Source organism: Odontesthes bonariensis, chromosome 17, assembly GCF_027942865.1.
Source record: "Odontesthes bonariensis isolate fOdoBon6 chromosome 17, fOdoBon6.hap1, whole genome shotgun sequence".
NCBI classification, from domain to species: Eukaryota; Metazoa; Chordata; class Actinopteri; order Atheriniformes; family Atherinopsidae; genus Odontesthes; species Odontesthes bonariensis.
This window is the reverse complement of record NC_134522.1, coordinates 11,506,306-11,525,072: the sequence shown is the minus strand read 5'-3', so window position 1 is coordinate 11,525,072 and position 18,767 is coordinate 11,506,306. Positions and strand designations below refer to the sequence as shown.

The 18,767-nt window shown below is 39.3% G+C and overlaps 1 protein-coding gene across 2 annotated transcripts in view; it reads right to left on the bottom strand.

Annotated features, from left to right (window-relative positions):
* arhgef10 (Rho guanine nucleotide exchange factor (GEF) 10) overlaps positions 1–18,767 on the bottom strand; it is a 44,742-nt gene that overhangs the window by 11,783 nt on the left and 14,192 nt on the right. The window contains exons 9-25 of one of the 2 annotated variants that reach the window (XM_075487975.1): positions 18,309–18,425; positions 17,214–17,325; positions 16,954–17,066; positions 16,752–16,829; positions 16,491–16,670; positions 15,593–15,709; positions 15,408–15,500; positions 14,784–14,954; positions 14,184–14,329; positions 13,421–13,605; positions 8,903–9,018; positions 6,702–6,829; positions 5,307–5,407; positions 4,833–4,954; positions 3,746–3,832; positions 3,177–3,403; positions 2,674–2,831 (exon numbers count right to left, since the gene is read on the bottom strand). In XM_075487975.1, coding sequence (XP_075344090.1) covers positions 2,674–2,831; positions 3,177–3,403; positions 3,746–3,832; positions 4,833–4,954; positions 5,307–5,407; positions 6,702–6,829; positions 8,903–9,018; positions 13,421–13,605; positions 14,184–14,329; positions 14,784–14,954; positions 15,408–15,500; positions 15,593–15,709; positions 16,491–16,670; positions 16,752–16,829; positions 16,954–17,066; positions 17,214–17,325; positions 18,309–18,425 — 2,251 coding nt within the window. The remainder of the gene's footprint in view (positions 1–2,673; positions 2,832–3,176; positions 3,404–3,745; positions 3,833–4,832; positions 4,955–5,306; positions 5,408–6,701; positions 6,830–8,902; positions 9,019–13,420; positions 13,606–14,183; positions 14,330–14,783; positions 14,955–15,407; positions 15,501–15,592; positions 15,710–16,490; positions 16,671–16,751; positions 16,830–16,953; positions 17,067–17,213; positions 17,326–18,308; positions 18,426–18,767) is intronic. The other variant, XM_075487976.1, reaches the window with a different exon arrangement.

Sequence of the window (18,767 nt, the reverse complement as noted above, 5' to 3'; positions counted from 1 at the left end):
AAGAAAGACAGGAATGAGTTCAGAAGGAAAAAAAAAAAAAAAAAGGAAATAACTTAATCAACTCAAGCTGAAGTGGATATTTCTGAGTTTAATGCGAAGAAATCAACTTGAAATACTAAATCCAGAACGTTCACTGCTTTACGGGCCAGGTGTTGAGGGCAAAGAACATTTCTTTCAGATACCACATTCCCTTAGCTCATCTAGGCCAGGAAGTGAATGAGGCCTCAATAATGTTTGTTTAATGAAAGGTACAAGGTGGCTATTGAGAGGAGAGGTGCCACGCAGTGAAAGATGTTTTTTCAGAGGTACCGTAATCACTGGGGAAGTAATCTCCCACTAAAGGAGCTGGGTGGAATTAGCATTCCAGCAATGCCCCGAGTATATTATTGTAATAATGACACTGCGTAGGTGAACGTACAAGAAAAGAAGAGGAAAGAAAAAACCGAAAAGAGCAGAGGTGGAAAAAAAAAAAAAAAGCTCAGGAGTGCCAACTTGAAGGCTTATGTAAGTCCTCTCTGCTGAAGTGTATCTGCCCACATCTCTCACTTTTTAAAGGAGACATATCAGGTCCTTTTTTCACAAGTTGAAACGGTTTCCTGAGGTCTTAATGGAATGTTTTGTGACCTGCTTTGGTTAAAAAACTACAGCAAGACACACTATTCACACTGATCTGTTGCTAATGCTAATGCTAAATCAACAAGTTGATTTTAGTAATGGAGAAGACTGATGCTGCATTCAGTGAAATGGGAAACATACATAAAACGCTGAAATTTGAAGTCAGATTTCATGGTCAGGATGTAAAACATCTGGTGGACCTAAGATAAGGAAGCTGAATATTTTCACTCCGAAATTTCTAATTCGGCAATCTGAAACACTCACTGAATTAGACATTTAATGGGCTTCAAAGAAAATGCCGTGTTTTTAAAAAACATTTTTGAGTCACCAGCGGCCTCAGACACCCAAATATATGCTGTGAGCACAGATACAGTTATTGTTCTATAATATGTGAGCTTTAAACTGTTATATTCCATCAAGTCATTTTCATTTGTGATATAGCAGAATGCTTTAAAAGGTGTGTTGCTCATATAGATGATGCAGAATGGCTGAACAGATGAAAAGAGAGTTTATGTTCGACTGTCTGATTGTGACGCGCGACCTCTGCGGAATCATCGCCTCCCTCCTTCTCAGTTTCTCACAGTCATTCACCTAGAAAATAACAAACATGGCAGAACTAGGCTGCCAGCCTCAGAAACACTGCATCAACAACTGAGTGGCTTTTTCCATGCAGCTTTATTAACTCAGCAGGGAAGGCATTAAAGTTAAAGCAGCATTCCCGTCTGTTCAGCTTTTGATAGCTTGTCACTTTAGATACAGCTGGCAGTTTAAAATCCAAGAATTTAAGGTAATCACTTTCCCTAGTTTGGGTTTTCTCACCAAGATAAACCGCCAGTGTGACAAAGCACCCGAGCAGCATTAAACATGAATGCACAAAATCGTTTCCGTACCAATGTATGCAAGATGAGTCAGCATCTAAACATCAAGCATGATGTTGCAGAGAACAGAGCAGCTGATGGTTAGAAAAATCATACATTTAAAACTATAGGTGTCCATGACAGGGTTCCATCTGAATTTATTTGATGGAAAAAATAAATAAATAAATAAATCAGTGATGAATCATAACAAAAAACTAATTAAACTGTTGGATCATTGAGATACAAAAAAAAGAAAAAATGCGGCCATACGCTGTGTCACTGTCTTGTAACCGGTGTAAAAAAAATGAAAGGAGGAAAGCAGATTATATTCACCAAAACCAGCTGTAATGAGTTGTTCGAAAACATTCCAGAGTAATTACGCAAACCCCGTTTCTTCCACCTGAATAGTGGCTTGACATAGGGAGACTAGTTTTCCTCATGTTTTTCTGTCCTCAGGCCATCAGCCATATTCTTTATCTTTTTCTCTCCAATACACGCAAACCTAATAGAACAACTGAGTGGAAGCAAGAGCTGAAAACTAATTTCAGTAAGGGCAAGATCTGAATGATATACATACAATATTTATGTTCAAAATAGATTCACTTCTACTATTCAATTCTACTTGTATAATAGCAGAAAAAAAAAGGAATTTAGAACGAGGGAAGGGCTCAGACACCCTCTGTTTGCGCTACTTTGAAAGTTAATGAGAGATGGAACTAAACCGAGAATGTGAAAAACTGTGGGAAGAGTGAGGCCCACAGTGTAGTGTCTGTGCTTGGGAGCAAAGGAGGAAACACATTAAATAGGTCAGAGTTAACGAATAGGCTTCACCCAGACAACAGAACAAATGGAAACGGAGCCTAAAAACACAGCAGAGAAGACCCTTGACCTCAAACTACACACAGAGGCTCTGATTTATAAACCAGTGGCCACGCTTCACCATAAGGCCAAGCTGTGTCAATTCATCACCAAATATATATAAGCATAAAATCTTCTTTTTTTCTTACAGTTTAAAATAGAAGAAATCAGATATATTTCTGAGTGGTAGAAGTTAGTACATCAAACAACAAAGTCACCTAGTCAGAAATAGGGATTTTACCTAATAACTGGCCTAATCATGAGCATTCAAGACTATCAACAAAGAATATAACAGAGAGTGTTCACAAACTGAAAACGTTCCTCCACTCCCTGAAACACAAACCTTGTGATCTGGAATAAATTGCCACAGAGCCGCTGACCAGGCCGACGTACAGACAGTGCTTCTTATAAACCAGGCAGGTGACAGTGGACTTGTCTGGGGTGAAGAAATGCTGCAGACGCACTTTTTTGGACCGCTGGCTGCTCTTATAAACAATGATGCTAAACAGGACAAAAGATAACATTTGTACAAAGCGAATAGCTGATAAACTATAATTTAACATTTGAGGTAGATATTGTTAAACAAAACAATAATAAAAAAAGAATTGCCAGTTAAGTATTTCTATTCAACACAATGTCGGTTTAATTAAAATTGATTTCTAAAGGAAAGGAAATGATCACCGTCTTCTCACCAGGAGCCAGCAGAACGCTGAACAACTAAACACTTCCAAGAGGACCATTTAGTTCAAAAGAAAACATTTCTATACACAGTTTCACTGTTTCTGCTATGCAAAAGTTAACTTAAGTTTTTTCCTACAACCACTGGCAAAATTGGTAAATCTATACCTGCCCTCCTCCATGCCTAAACAGACACTGGGAGTCTCACTGGCCTTCGCTAGGGGAACATGGTTGTTCTCGGGGATATTTTCACCATTCTCCTGAAGTTGCTCGGTTGGGACGAAAGTCATGCAGAGGATCCGAGACTCCACATTGAAACATTCCGTCACTTTAGGGCTGGAGTTCTGCATAGCCACTATGGCTATCTGGCCCATCTGGTTGGTGCAACTCGCAACCTGAACAAAAAAATAAACCACTGAGTTTTCATTTAATTAACATATTCGATAATGTAGGAATGAATGAACCCTGGAGCAGGTTTCTTAAGGGACATGAGACAGTTTGATAAATAGACAACTAAAAGTTTGTGCTTTCCTCCTAAACTAAAAGTCAAACTCTGCAACACCAACAAACACACTTTCAGACTTGAGGCCCATGACTGTGTTCCCTATGAAACTGCACACCCAGCTCTTGTGCTTTTAAGTAGGTACTATACTGACATGAAGTCTTATTTGGTCACCTTGCTGAGCAGTAAGCTAACATGTTTCTTCTTCTCTGCAACACAAAGGAAGATGTCTCACCCAGATGCATCCATGGCCCACAACAGGAGTGTCAGCTGTGCTTTCTGTGTTGATGTGGGGCTCTGGATTGTGAACAGCACATTCCACCTGCCACATAATAGGAAAGAATGTGAGCTGGTGATCAAGAAAAAAGGTCAGAGAACACACATTTACACACCTAGACAGAAATAACTGGGTGAATGAAATAGATGTTTCCGGTTTCCAGGCCGAGCTAAGTGTCAAGGTAAAACATTTTTAGGGTTGAGACCTGAAGTGCTGAAGTTTAGACTGGTCATTGAATTAGGGGGAAAGACTGTGAATGCTATTGAACAGAGTAAATAAAAAAAGGCCCAGATTATTTTCAGTTTTCCTACAAAACATGACACAAATCTATTGTAGTGCATTTTTTTTTCTCGAGAAAACTGATACTTACTTTGTTTATGATCTAAAGACCTCAGGTCTGAACTGGATTTGAAGCCCTAAACTTTGCATTATCCAATCTAACCAACTGAGCTAACCAGGCACACAGCTCTGACCATTTTTTCTTCTGGACTCATTGCCAGTTTAACCCGTATATGTTGTAGTCTAACCCCATCACACAAATCAATGTCCTGTAAAGACATTAGGCAGGCCAACTACTTCAGTTAAGCTGCACTTGCTTGGTCCAAATATCTTTTTTTTTTTTTTATAACACAGTCCCCTGTGTTATATTACCTGTAACACGATCAGATTTTTCACAATGAGGGAAGCTCCATGACTGCAAGTCACAGGGCATTCAAAATTTCATGGTCCGTACGGGGATTGAATCTACGACCATGGTGTTATTTGTACCACATTGTATGTGGTACGAATACATACATATCCTCTCATATGGGGATAACCTCAGTCCAAGTTTCTCATTTGTAGACAAAACATGTGAGTCGTGCCAGCAAAACATGGAATTTTGTTGGACTTCATCGTGTCTATATCTGCAGTCTGTATACAATCTCTCTTTTAGACCAATCGGTCTAGAAATCATACCCATAACCTAGTTATGATACATGACACCGACTGTTTACCAGGTTAGTGCAGTCAATTAAGAAAGCTTTTGATAAAAAAATAGCCTCACCTTGAACTCCTGTAGTTTTGACATCACCACAGGCATTTGTCGAAGCAAGAGAGGGTGTTTCTGCTTTTTGATCTGATTTCCATCGTCTTCTGCAAAGAACCAGCCCTGCAGGTTGTCCTCCTCTGATATATAACAAACAAATGGCAAAGTTAATTCATTTACAGCACATAGTGAGCAAGTTATCTGTTTTATGGATAAAAAAAAAAAAAAAAAAATCTTGAGGGTATTGTCAAACTCCAATAATCCTCTTAGGAATCAAAAATATTATTTAAGTTGTAGAGTTTTCATGTTCTCTTGGATTACAACAACTGCAAGCCAATAACATGTAAAAGCACTAAACAACTTTTAAAAACATAATAAATATTCATAAGCATGTCAATTATTCAGCCATTATAGTGTACAAATGCCTCAGATAAAATAGGAAACAAATGTGCCGAGACGTGTGGAAGAACACAGACAGGCAGTGTACTGTACCTAGAGCTAGCTTGGCCATCTGCAAGTTACTGATCCATGACTGTTTGATGGCTGGGCTGAGTGTATTGAATACTGCACTGAAGTATGTGGGTTTACCCATCCTGCCAAGAAAGAGGACAAAACAAATACAAAAGGGATGAGCAAAGGAAAAGAAGATCTTGGATTTTGTTACACACAAATGTTTCAGCTAAACATCTTCCAATGTACTCCTAAATTTACTTTGTTCTGGTTAACGGCAACACGACGGACGGAAAGAATTAACACCTGCAAACACGACAATCTTAGACTAGTGAAGCTAAGACGGCTGAACGTGCTAACCAGCTCCTTGTTCGTTATGAACAATGAATTCTAATGAATTAGAATCAGTTGCTTCTGCATTTTTTTCAAGTTAGGATTTTTTTTTTTAATTTAATGTGTTACTATCTAAAAATAATAGTATTTATAGTAATACAATCTCTTAATGCAGTTAACCAATTACAATTATACCTGGTACGGTTGATAGTATGTTTGGAAAAGCTGGATCCGATTGACCTTTGTACCACACTGAGATGGTCTGATGCTGAGATATTGACCTCAGATATAAGTTTGTTTATACCTGATACTGTCGAATTAAAAAAAGGACTGGCTAAGCTGAATCGAGGTCTTGAAGCTGAATGAGTCTAACTGGTCGATACAGACTGAAGAGAAAAAGCACGACAGAAATCAATGTCAATTATCGCTTCGATAAGCAGCTTGTGTATACACTCTGTAGCCATTATGCATGTGCCTGCAGTGTGTGTTGGAAAGTGTGAAACGCATCACTCCTTTCACAGGCTGGTGGTGAGAAATGTTGTTTTTTGAGACGGAGGGATCAGGCGAGGAATGAGAAAGGCGCAGCTGTGTTTCCAAACATACCCATGTATAATCTCAGCAGTTAAATGCAGTGGAGATGAGTAATGGAGGAAAGAAGAGAAATACGGAGAGAGAAGCAAAAGACACTCATGGCCATGGAGAATATGAAAGAGCCAAAACAAGATGCACCCTTGGGGGACCATGTGCAGACTATAATAGAGTGTGTTAATGTGCAACATGAATATTTGTGTTCAGCAGCAGCTGGGCAGACTCTGGTTGCAAACACTGATGTGCATTTCCTCCCATGTGATTCAAGCCTCAGATTAGAGATGGTGGAGAAATTGTTGATACAAATACTCAAATGTGCTCTAATATTCTCTCATGAAGCCGCCAAGAAAGCAGGTTAAAAGGGGATAAAGGCAACCCTAGGATAAACAGAACATTTTGGGTGTAGGGAGGGGGGGTAAAGCCTGAGACTGGAGACTGCTGTTATGTGCTTTCAGCATGATGCTCCAATTCAAATTAAAGATAGGGGAGGAAAAAAAACAAACAAAAAAAACATACTTGTCTTGTTTGCCAGGCAGCTGGAGCTGGATCCTGCACCGGTCAGCTGCTCTGATCTCCTCTTCCTTTTTCAGTATCAATCTCTGAAGGCCTGATACCCAGTCCTGTGCCACAGTGGGATTTACATTCTGCACACAATAATATTGGCGGAAAGAAAAACAGAAGAAAAGAGGAAGCAATATAAAGGGCATAAAGTGGGAGATAAGGAGAGAGAAAAGAGGAATGGGCAAAACAAGGAGAGAAGATATGAATTCGATGGATTTAAGAGTATTTCAACATCAAACCATAATCAAACGTATTCAGAGAAAGATGAATTTTAACACAGGTGTAAAGAGGATCTACTGCCTATACTGTCCTCAACATGAAGAGACACAAAAATAGAAACAGCTGTCACTTAAATACCATCCGTCCTTTAGGAGATGCAGGTCTAATTTCTAATTTGTGTTGACACAGGCCCTGCACAGGGATCTGCTGGTGTGTTGTATTGGTTAGCATTTTATGTAAATGTTTTTTTTTTACTTTTTGAACTAAATCTACATTACAATTAAAAAATGTATCATGCTACTGCATCAACAGAGCAACTACAGGCTCGAGCCAGATAACTGACGGCTCGAGACAGTCATTCTGCCTAATATATCACATACGGCTCAAGCCGTAACTGTCAGTGGAGCAGCTTTGATTCTCATTGAAAGAAAAACTAATGGGAAATTTGGCCTTGAAGTTTCATTGCAATGACGTCTTGACCTTTCACGATGATTGAAAAAAAATGCACAAAAATCCTCTCGGTGCCCATTTGCCATTAGAATACTGTCCGTATCACTCAGGATGTAAAATTTAGTAGTTGACGACACTTGCTTTTTCTTTCTTTTCCCTTTGACTTTACATCAATCTCCATCCCTTCCTCCATCTATCTGGACACATGTCTCTGTAAAAGCCGCCCTGTTATTCAGCCTCTCACTCTGCTTCTGAAAGACCTACGAGTGCAGCTCAACCACAGCATTACATACATTGTACATTTCATCAGTACAGCCACTCTTGTGTGGACACATGATACGAATGTGCTTGAGTGGTGCAAATCAGACATGAGAGACTTCCAGTCTCCTCAAGACAAATTGCCTGTGCTGGTATGTTCCACAGCTTGAATATCATATGCCTACACAACAACCAAATACTTATTATTTCTAAATGCCAATTTTTCCCAAGCTTAAGAGGCTTTAAATACACAGACTTCCTAACAAAAATACATTTTGATTGGGGCTGGGCGAGTTAACTCATTATTATCGTTATATAATTATTTAACACCAATAAATATTTTATGTCAAACGCTCATTAACGCAGGTTTTATTTTTTTATTAAAAAAAAAAAAAAAAAAAAAAAAAAAATTTATTTTAATTTAAAAAAAAAAAATAATAATAATTTTTAGGGCTTTTGTGCCTTTAATGGATAGGAAAGTTCAGAGAGACAGGAAGCAGGGGGCCGAGAGAGGGGGAACGACACGCAGCACAGGGCTGTCCGATGCGGGACTCGAACCGGGGCCAGCTGCAGCGAGGACTATAGCCTCCTGTACATGGGGCGTCTGCTCAACCCACTACGCCACAAACCACCCCTGTTTAATTATTTATTTTATTATTGTAAAAGTCTGTTGCAGAACCGGAAAAGAAAGTAATCGGCAGATCCACCAAACGTGGAGAAGGGTACGGAACTTTTACTCGGCCATTTTCATTTTAAAGTTCTTCCAGACGGCGGAGTCGACAGAACCAAAGTCATCTGTAAACACTGCCAAGTTGAATTGTCTCATCACCGTAGTAGTTCCAGTCTAAAATATCACTTAAAGGCAAAACACACAACTGATACCAGCAAGTCATTCAAGGAAACAGACAGTGGAGCGAGGCTTCTACATAAAAACGCTGATGTTAAAAGTGTGTTTGCACAGCAAATGTTATGGCACTTTCATCCATATGGCAGCACATTTAAAATAAAACTAAATGCTAAAGGCTATACACTACTTTTGAATTCATTTTTGGATTTTGCGTACAAATGCGATTAATCATGATTAATCAGGGAAATCATTTGATTAATTAGATTAAAAATTGTAATCGTTGCCCAGCCCTAATTTTGATCCAAGTTCCGCTGAGTGTAAGTGAAGCGCAGGGTTCCACTGATGTGACATGAACTCTGTGTTTAGTGCAGTTATACATTACCTGGTAGTTTCCTTTGAGGCTGCTGATCATGCCGGAGATCTGGTTGACCAAACTGAGATCATGGATCAGGTTCTGCAGATCTTGGTACAGCTGACCAGGGCCCATGTACAGTTTGTCTACACAGACAGACAGTTTTGGTTTTTTACGTTATTTGCATCTTTCTACGCCCATAAAACAGAATGAAAGTGAAGCTACGCTGACAGATCCATAACTTAGAATAAAGATGATTTGGTCCCCGTTTTCAACTGACAGATAAGAATGAAAATAATTAAAAACAGCATTCAGTCAGGAAGTGTGAAATAATTTGAAACGGACAGCAGGGAGATTTAGCTGAGGTCTGTAAGTCTCAGCTGTCAACAGTTCCCAAACAGAAATCCGTTAGACAGGCGACAATGAGCAAGGTCATTCTGATGAGAGCAGCAGTTAGAAATGGGAAAAAGATCAATAAAGGGGAATCAGTTGGTTTCCCACAGGCAGCAGTGACAGCTATGCAAACTGGGCAGTAATTTTCATCCATGTCCTCACTTGTTCTCAAGAACACTAATAACCGATGTTAGCTTTCAGAAGCCTCGTTTTTGTATGTTGGCTTATATCATCCTTTTTGTTATTCCCTTCACTATCTGCAGCAATGGGGATGGAGTAATGTATTATTGTTTGCCATTTTGCTTCTCTTTCTTTACACTTGTCCTCAAAAGAATGATCCCATGTGATGTAATGAGCATGGTTAATTGAACGTGTTGTAAATCTGCACCAAAAGAAAACAGTTGATTGCTTTATGAATACATAAAACACTACGGCACAGAACACTTCAAGGATCTCACAGGCCAAAAGTCTCACTTGCTCTTTTTTAGCGCGTAAAGTTGTGAACTCTCTTTAATTAAAGACAAACTGGTCCGAGTCTGAAAAATCTACCGACGTTCAACAGAAATGTATGTTTTCAAACCAAGTTGAGCTGTGCCAACTTCCCAATGAGGTGGCAAACCCTTTGACTACACCATATAACATGTGGGTCGGGGCTATAAAAGAACCACAAAATGAATCTTTCTCTCGTGGCTGCAAAAGGCACAGCTGACCAAACTACAAACAAACCTGGCTGTTGGTCTGCTTATAGCAGAAGAAACGTAGCCAGTCTATTAATGAGGGTGGTTCTGAAGCAATGTGTAACACAAGTGGGACCGTTGACAGGTCAGGTCAATCTAGTGTTAACCGACACTTGTCAAGAACAATAAATTTCACTCATCCACCCGCAAAGCAGATTTCAGCATGCATCACAAACTGCTACTAGTGTTGTGGCAGCTCAATAAAGCTTTGTGTGTCACCTTTGGATTTTTTTATTTCACAGGGTTATTTCAGAAGATGCTTTAAATGGTAAATGTAAATACTGGTTTCTGTTGACAGCATACTTTTCTGTTAAATGAAACATTGAGCTATGAAATCGTTGCAGCGCATTTTTAATGTCTTTGAAAAGTTTAACCGTGAAGAAGAGCACACAGAACACATGGAGATTGCCTGTCAGCTGGCAGACCTCACTAACCAACAAACAATTGACGTAATTTGCTCAAACGGATCATTTCACAAGAACAAGACATTTTCAAATGAAATTTTGGCTCCAAAGACTGTGCTGCATAAATCATCTTCACTATTGGAGATAACTGAAAGTGCACATCAGTGAATAGGCGATTAAACTGCTAAAACTGAGTCGTTGGCACCTAAACGCCCTCAGCTCTGTTGTCTTTCTCTCCCTCGTCATTGTTATCTGCAATTATCACAGAGTCTGACTGGTGCTTCGACTCCATGGCAACTGAGTCGAGTCTGTTCCTGAAGGTATGGCTGACTGAGCATTCGGGGGAACGTTTATCCTGGTTTGTACATCGCCAAATGTCAGATTTGTGGGCAGACTCTCAGAGGTTTCGGTCTTGAGTTTGCCAACAAAAAGTTGCCAAGACAAAATTTTTCACCATCTTTACACATGCATGAGTACAACTGCAAGGCTTCCTGCAGCACACTAACAGCTTTTGATTAATACTGATGTTTTAATGGTTAATGATTTTCTGTTGTATCTAATATTGACAGTAAATACAATAACAGTCCATCCACTGAGGGAGTATGCTTGTCACTTTAGCTATGAATTGAAAAAAGAGCTTAGTGTAAGTGAGCTCTTTCCAATTTTCATGTTCATAAATAATATTGCTAGTATGGGATGTCATACAGCTTCATGTCAAAAGAGGCGAACTATCCCTTTAAGGTATACGGTTCAAGTTTAATTCCATCATGCATGTAGTTTTTAAATCTAAATTATTTATTGTGTGCCATCAAGCACCACGATGCGTATATTATGGGGATCTGTGGTAGCCTTCCGATAATTTCTTCCTTTCATAGAATAGAAAAGAAAAATACTTTATTCATCCCCCCAATGGGGGAAATTCAAATTAGTCAAGTAGCTCAAAAAAAATTATAAATATTTACAATGATGTATATTAACAACAAGAAGAATAATAATAATACAAATAAAAATACTACTACTAATAATAATAATAATGAATGACAAAATAAATAAATAAATAAATTTGAGAAGAACATGTCAGCAGTCACTGTTAAAAATTTTTTTCATCTTCTTAAATAAGAAGAAGTGTCATATAAATTGTTAATGGGAAAGTTTTATAACATATTTTGCTGTTTATTACCTGCAGTAATGTCTACAAATAATAAAGACACAGAGATGAATATAAATCTATCATCACTAAAGAAGGAATTCCTACAGACTAGACTTGCTCTGTGTAACCCATTATAACTGGGATCCAGCTTTCTGAATGGCTCTTTGTGCGGGTGCCAAATACCAAGAGTTTTCTAACAAAAACAGTCCTGGGAGCATCTTCAGAGTCAGAGCAGTCATGCCATGCATGTACACACTTCCTAAAAACAAACAATACATCGACAAATTACATACTGACTGTAAGAGCAGCGGGAAAATGTAACTTTAAATGACCAGTAAGCATGGTGGTCCACTTGCTATGCTGCACAGAGATGAACTAAACAGAGAGGCATACAAAGAGATGACATCATGTGCTGGAGAGTCTTTTCAGTGCAGTCTAGCTGGTTGATTCCTGAGCTGCTTTTGGCTGAAGACAGATGACTGACAAACTGCTGTTTCCACTTTTTAAAGTTTCTGGACAAAGCGCACGTTTGTCATGCACACACATCCCCAAAGATACACAAAAAAAATTAAGCTCTTTTGAAAATAACTAAGCAAAGGCCATTGTGTTATCATTGACTGATACAATAATTCAGCCCTTTTAAAGGATGGAACAGATCATTTCAAAATCAACTTCCACATCATCCAATTCAACTAACGAACACCACAACACGGTCAGCCCCATAGGGCCTTCCTCAGGCCTTTAAGGGGAGTACATATACACTTGTATCATCACAGCTGGTTAAGATGAGGCTGTGAACCTGTCTGTCAGCTGCAGCTCTAAGAAAACCCTTCAATCAGACCAGATGTTACTCAGGCCTGCTTGTGCCATCTGGTAACATACACCCACGTAATGGCGGGCCTGTTGATTTGGCTCAGTGAAGTATAGGCAGAGCAATGCAGTTGACCTGACATGAGATGATGTAGGAAGTGCACATCAAATGTGGATTAAACAAGAGGTGAAAATGAATGGTATGAAAGCAGACTAATAAAAGAAAGAAATATCTTACAGCGGTGGAAGACAGGAAACAGCGAGTGCTCACCCCCGACTAGAACTTAACAAGATTTAAGTAATTAAACATAGATGGTCGACGGTATGCTGCAACACATCGAAACACTGCAGGATATATCAAAACAAGATAAAGGTGAGAATCAGAAAAAGACAGAATAATAGGAACTCTATAAAAGAAAGCGTTTTGGGAATGGGAGAGTAGGTAAACTGCAGCAGGGAGTTAGTGCAGTGTGTAATTTAGCGGCAGTAATTCTAGCTCGCTACCACAGGCAACTGAACCTTTGACCTCTGCTTGAATAGTCCTAACCTTTGACAGACACTTACTAACTCAACAACACACCAGACTACCTTAACACACGCATATGAACACACATAAAACTAATCCTGGAATAAAAACTGCAACTGTGTGACTGCAGAATCACAGACTCTCTTTATGCTTGTTTCTCTGATCTGGGCCTTTTAAAGTGGCTGAGCAGCTGTCTGTGACAGTGGAAAAAATGAAATCACTGGACTCAGCAGCCAGCAGACCAAAGGACTGCAGAAGGAAAAATACACTCTCAGTTTGTGCAGGACAGGCACACTTTCCTGTACGAATTTATCAAGTAAGAAGTATAGTTAATCAAACTGCCTATTTGATCTAATCTCTATGAATTTTCCAGTCATCAACTGCTGTCAGCATTTAATCAACTCCGCTACCTAAAATTGTTCGATTTTCTACCAGCCCTTGTGTTTACCACCTCACAGGATGAGAAACAGTGACAGACTGGAAGACTACAGATACAAAATAACCGAATGGGATAAATGTGTTTCATACTTGGCTGAGCGTTGATCACCACCTTCTCCCCAGAGTGAGGGGCTGGGTAGCGACTGTTGTCGACCACGTCCTCACTGGATCCGAACTCTACCACATCCACAAAGCTCAGGGGCACGCTCCATTTTAAAAGGAACTTCTGGTCGAGCGGAGCATTTCCATTACCGCTCCCACTGCCATCCTGACATCTGGACAGAGCAGAGGGGAGGAGAGAAAAAGGCTGTGATTCAGGTTGCCAACATGAAAAAGTTTCATCTAGCCCCGAAGCGTGCAAATAAATGAACACTCATACAGAGAAAAGCATATGAAAGCATGTTCGAAAGATTAAAAGGAGGTGAAATGTCATTCATCTATGACAAAACACATTTTTGTACAAGTCTGCACATTTGCCAGAGGGAGTATGTGGTGAACAACATGTTACAATTACAGGACAGAAACTGAAAATCATTGGAATGGGATCCTCTGTCACTTGTGGTTAAAAAGCAAGCCGCAGTGACTGCAGTTGGTCTGAGACTTGCTGTGGTCTTAAGTCATCCCTAGGACACCGGTTACATGCACTAACTACCAGCCTTCTCCTTACAGACTGGCACATTTCCCTTCAGTTTAGTTTTCATTAAGATTTTCAGTTGGAAAAGGGATTTACACGAGCGAGACCCAAAGTTTAATACAACAGCGACTTTCTGGAATTGTAAGATGACACAGAGAAACTGAGAAAAAAAAAATAAATTGCAAATTAAAGTAAAGTCTCGGTTGTGGTCTATCTTACCGGATATTGGGTGTGGCACACATCAGCACATCATTGAGCAGAAAGAGGCGTCGCTCCTTGGTTTTGATGATTTCACCACGCTCATTGTAGACCGTCTCCACCATGTCGTCTGAACGGATCAGGTAGCGGCTGCCGTTACTCAGAAGCTATGGGATGGGGACGGTAAGTCAGACGCAGTTTTTTTTGTTTGAGTACGCTGCTCAGAGAATGAACGAGTAAGATTTCATCAGTCTTTACGTGTTTGGCACATGTTTCCTAACACTCTAAATTTGGATAACTACTTAAAACGTAACTCTGGGTAATGAAAGCCTAAATGGGGCAAAGCTATACTGCACAAAATTAAATTCAGTCAGGAGAGAATTTTGTAAAAACTGTTAAGTCCAAAGCACCTGATGGCCACCCAATGAAGACAAAGAGAAATGCAAAAGCATATGGTAAAAGGATAAAAACATTCCAATCAACTCTAACACTGCACTCTTAACAAATCTATTATGTGAATAAAACGAGGACCAACTCCACGAAGCCGTGGTTAAAGCATTCCACGGTTCGATTTCAAACACTATATATGCATAGCACAGCACCAGAGAGAAACGGGCTGACCTTGTTGAGGTAGCGCTCATTCATGGCCTTTGCAATGTGGCGGATCTCGCAGCGCTGGTCAGCTTCCCTTTTCTTTTCATTGAGCTTTTCAGCCAACGTCTCCAGTTCAGTCAGGGCCATCTGCAGGGGCAGACGGTCTGCATGACCCACCGGTGTGTTCTTCAGCATGTCCTGATGAAGAAGAGAGAAGTCAAGCGTGAATAAGGTCAATAAAAGGAGCTGTACAACTCTCTGAATCTACACAGTTGTCTCTAACATGTGAACATGCTCATTCCTACTCATCCATTTTTCATGTTCATATAGCACACACACTCATGATTAATGAGGATTTAAGTATTCTAGGTATGAACTGCAACATTAAGTGTTTTTAAAAGGTATTTGCAGTTATTCAGCTTCTGTTATGCACATGTACACTTAAAATAGAAAGCAGCCCTGTGCCTCATATTTTCTGTAGCAAAAGACAGAGATTTAAAGGGAATAAAAGAGGAAATTGAATCCCTTTAGAGCAGCTCACTTTCTATTAGTGCTGAAAAAACAAGGTGCCCTCATTTCTGAGTCTATCGCTCCCTCTGCTGGTGAGTGTACATTAACAACACTGTCTTCTGTAATAGGAGTTTGTTTTACCTGAAGGAGCAAAATGAACTGTGGGAATCTCTGAATAGGTTTCATCATCAGACCATAAAGAGTCATTCGGTCACTGCTGGTCTCCTGACGATGCTGCACGTGAAAAGACAGGTCACTGTTTTGCAGTTAAGAATTAGACCGATATTTATGCCATTTTAAAAATCTTGGTGTCAGTGTTTTCAAACCTTGAGAAACTCCAGGAAACCAGGCTTGGAGCCACATGTCTTCCTTACAACTGCCATTGCAGTGCTAAAGTTGTTCACATACTCACTGTAGGCGTCTAGCACCATTGACTTTGAAAACTGTAGAGACACAGAGATTGACAATTGGATTTCTAAATAAATAGCATACTTAAATAACAGTTTTTGGAAGGCACGGTCAAAAACACAATGCTGCAAATAGAGGTATTCGATTATTAACTCAGAAATTATTTACAAAGATAGTGAAAGAATTTATTTGAACTAATTATAATTACATAAACAACAAATAAAATGTTTGAAACTACAACAGACTATAGTGTGGTTGTAAACACGTATGGAACCATTTTAAATCCCCTTTTTTGTTTTATTTGTCATACTGGTGCAAAAACAATGCATTAAAGTCTGAGTAAACTGGAAAATATTGTTGTAGTCGTGCATTTCAAGTACTTTTAAATACACGATTACAAAAACATTTGATAGGGAATTCTAAATTTATTATTCTATCTCCTTTTTGTCCGGTATGTCAGTTACTCTATAAAATTAGTTACGCTTATAGCAATACCTTGCAAATGTATACGAGGGTCAAATGTTCTGCTATAATGCTGTTGAATTTTTTTGAGAATTAGATGTTAGTCATGTTGGATATAACTCTGTCATTCTATCGGATCAGGAGCCGCTGCTATGAGTAACAGGGAGGAGTTCTCTGCATCTGCATTAAAACAAACGTCTTGAACACGAAGTAAGAACACAGAATACACTGGATGTGCCACGTGCGCATTTCTTCATACATGCAATAAATGTCAGAGGAATTTGAGCAATTCAGGGTTACCGCAACTTTAATGTACAGTTTGTTTGAGTTTTTCAAATTACAATCTCTGCTTACCGACGCCACAAAAACATCCCCGATCATCTCCAGGCTGTCCCACTCAGCCACACGACTCGCCAGTGCAATCTGGAACAGGAAGTGGCACTGCAGGATCTCACGCACTCGGTAAAAGGCCATCTTCAGTTTCCTGTCGCTGAGCAGCCTGGGCTCAATCTGGGATAGGGGCTTTTCATATTGCTGATAAAAGCAGATAGCATGACCTGTAATAACCCCCATTTCAAAACTAATTTAACAATTACTGCAGATGTATTTGCATACCTCTAATATCCTCTTAAGCGCTTCAAGATAGTTCTTCTCACTTTCCAAAATGGACCCCAATATACATCTTCTCACAAGCTGTAGGGATGAAATAGCAACTGTAGGTTTTATATGTCTCTGGGCAGCTGGCAAAGGTTTCATGTAAAAGCCACTACAAGGAGTAGCATGGAGATGGAGCAAAGTTAAAGGCCATGCTCATTACCTGCTGCTGTGAAAGACCTTCTGGTGCTGGACACAGCACTGGCTCAACATTGAAACAGTCCACCTCAATGAACAGTTCAATCTCCTCATCCTCAAAACAGGCGGACTTCCTCTCTAAAAAACAAAACAAAAGAAAGAAAAAGTAGGTAGGACACTGCAATAATCGCTTAAAGGACTTTCACCTTAACAACATGAACTTAAGAGCTAAGAAGTGGTGGGAATTATTGCTGAAAGCATAGCAGATTTTGAAAGATTTCCTACCGTGACAAAATGACTTGGTTTTGATGAATGAACGTCCCTTTTTCACTGCAGCTTTGGTTTTCTCAAGCCCATCTTTGGTCCCTTCCTTAGCTGCCTTCACCAGCTTTTGCATCTTCGATAAAAAAAATATATAATTAAAAAAAAAAAATATATATATATATATATATATGTAGGTCTTAATAGCAAGATGAAAACATTTCAAAGAGAAGTTAAGTTGACTATTTCTAAACCTTTGACTAAAAAGCAACTGCACTGAGTTATGTGGGACAGGAGCAGTGTTAGAGTTAGAGATAAAGATGTAGAACCTAATACAGGACAAAAGGAGGGGAGACCTCACCAGTGACAGCAACTGAAACATCAGCTGAAATTAGCACAGTGTTTCCTTAGAAGATAATCAATAGGGGTGGGCGAAAATTTGTGCTGTGTGGACATTTCAAGTCATTTTGTAACTGTAAACTTTAAAAAATGCCTCTTTTTGTCTCAGTTGAAATAAATGTCAGCTGCTGGACTGAAGTGTATGATTCAACTTGTTTGTTTTTTTAAGGAGGAAGAAAATTGCAATTACTGATTATATCGGATCGCAATACTTGGAGAATCGCAATTATCAAGAATCGTGATACAAATCGAATCGGCACCTTAGAATCGTGATACAATCAAATCGTGACCAAAGCATATCGTCCCACCCCTAGTAATCAATCTGTTATATTAAAAAAAAAAATTGAAAGCCACAAACATTTTTTGCAGTCATTTAGACAGTATGCCAAAGTCTCAAAACACTGAATAAGAACTCTGTTGCTGGTGTCTCAGTTCACTGTGTAATAAGCTAATATTTTGTTAGAATACACTAGATCCTAATATTTACAACCTCTGATGCATAAACATTTCACGATATGTCAATGCAGCAGATAGTGAGGCAAATAAACGGTTTGCAAACCCATCACCAATACCACCACCACCATAAGTCATTCACATCAGAGCGGGATGAAGGTAACCAAGTAAGTGACAAGATGCCAAGAATGGAGTTAGCCAGAATGAGAGTAAAGGGTTGGGACTACTTTATCTAGCACAGACAGAGGTGAGCCTCAGGTAGTTTACCTTCTGCTCGTGTTTCTGTTTTAGCTGCTGCAGCTCTACCGTTCCCACTGTATTTGCCATTAGATCTTTCATCTTTTTCTCATAGTGTTCTTTCAAGCGTGTCAAATCTTGAGAGAGCTGAACAAAAGCAAAGCAAGCATCACTGGTTATGGTTATATGTTTCTGGGATTTGTCTGTATGATGTAACTCCCAAAACATCCTCTTGGCGAGACAATTTAAAGTGAATCAATTTTATTTTCATTTTTTTTCCACAGTCCTTTGCACATGGTTTTCTGCTTTTTTTTTGGGACGGGGAGCTGAAATATAGGAATACACACATAGGATTATATTTAATAAAATCTAATGTGAATACTAGTTTCAGACAATTGTCTTTAAATAGAATAGACTCAACTTTTTTTTCCCTGCTGAAGTGATTTGTTGGATCCATATATGTTTTATCCATTGGCTTTTGTTCCCTGT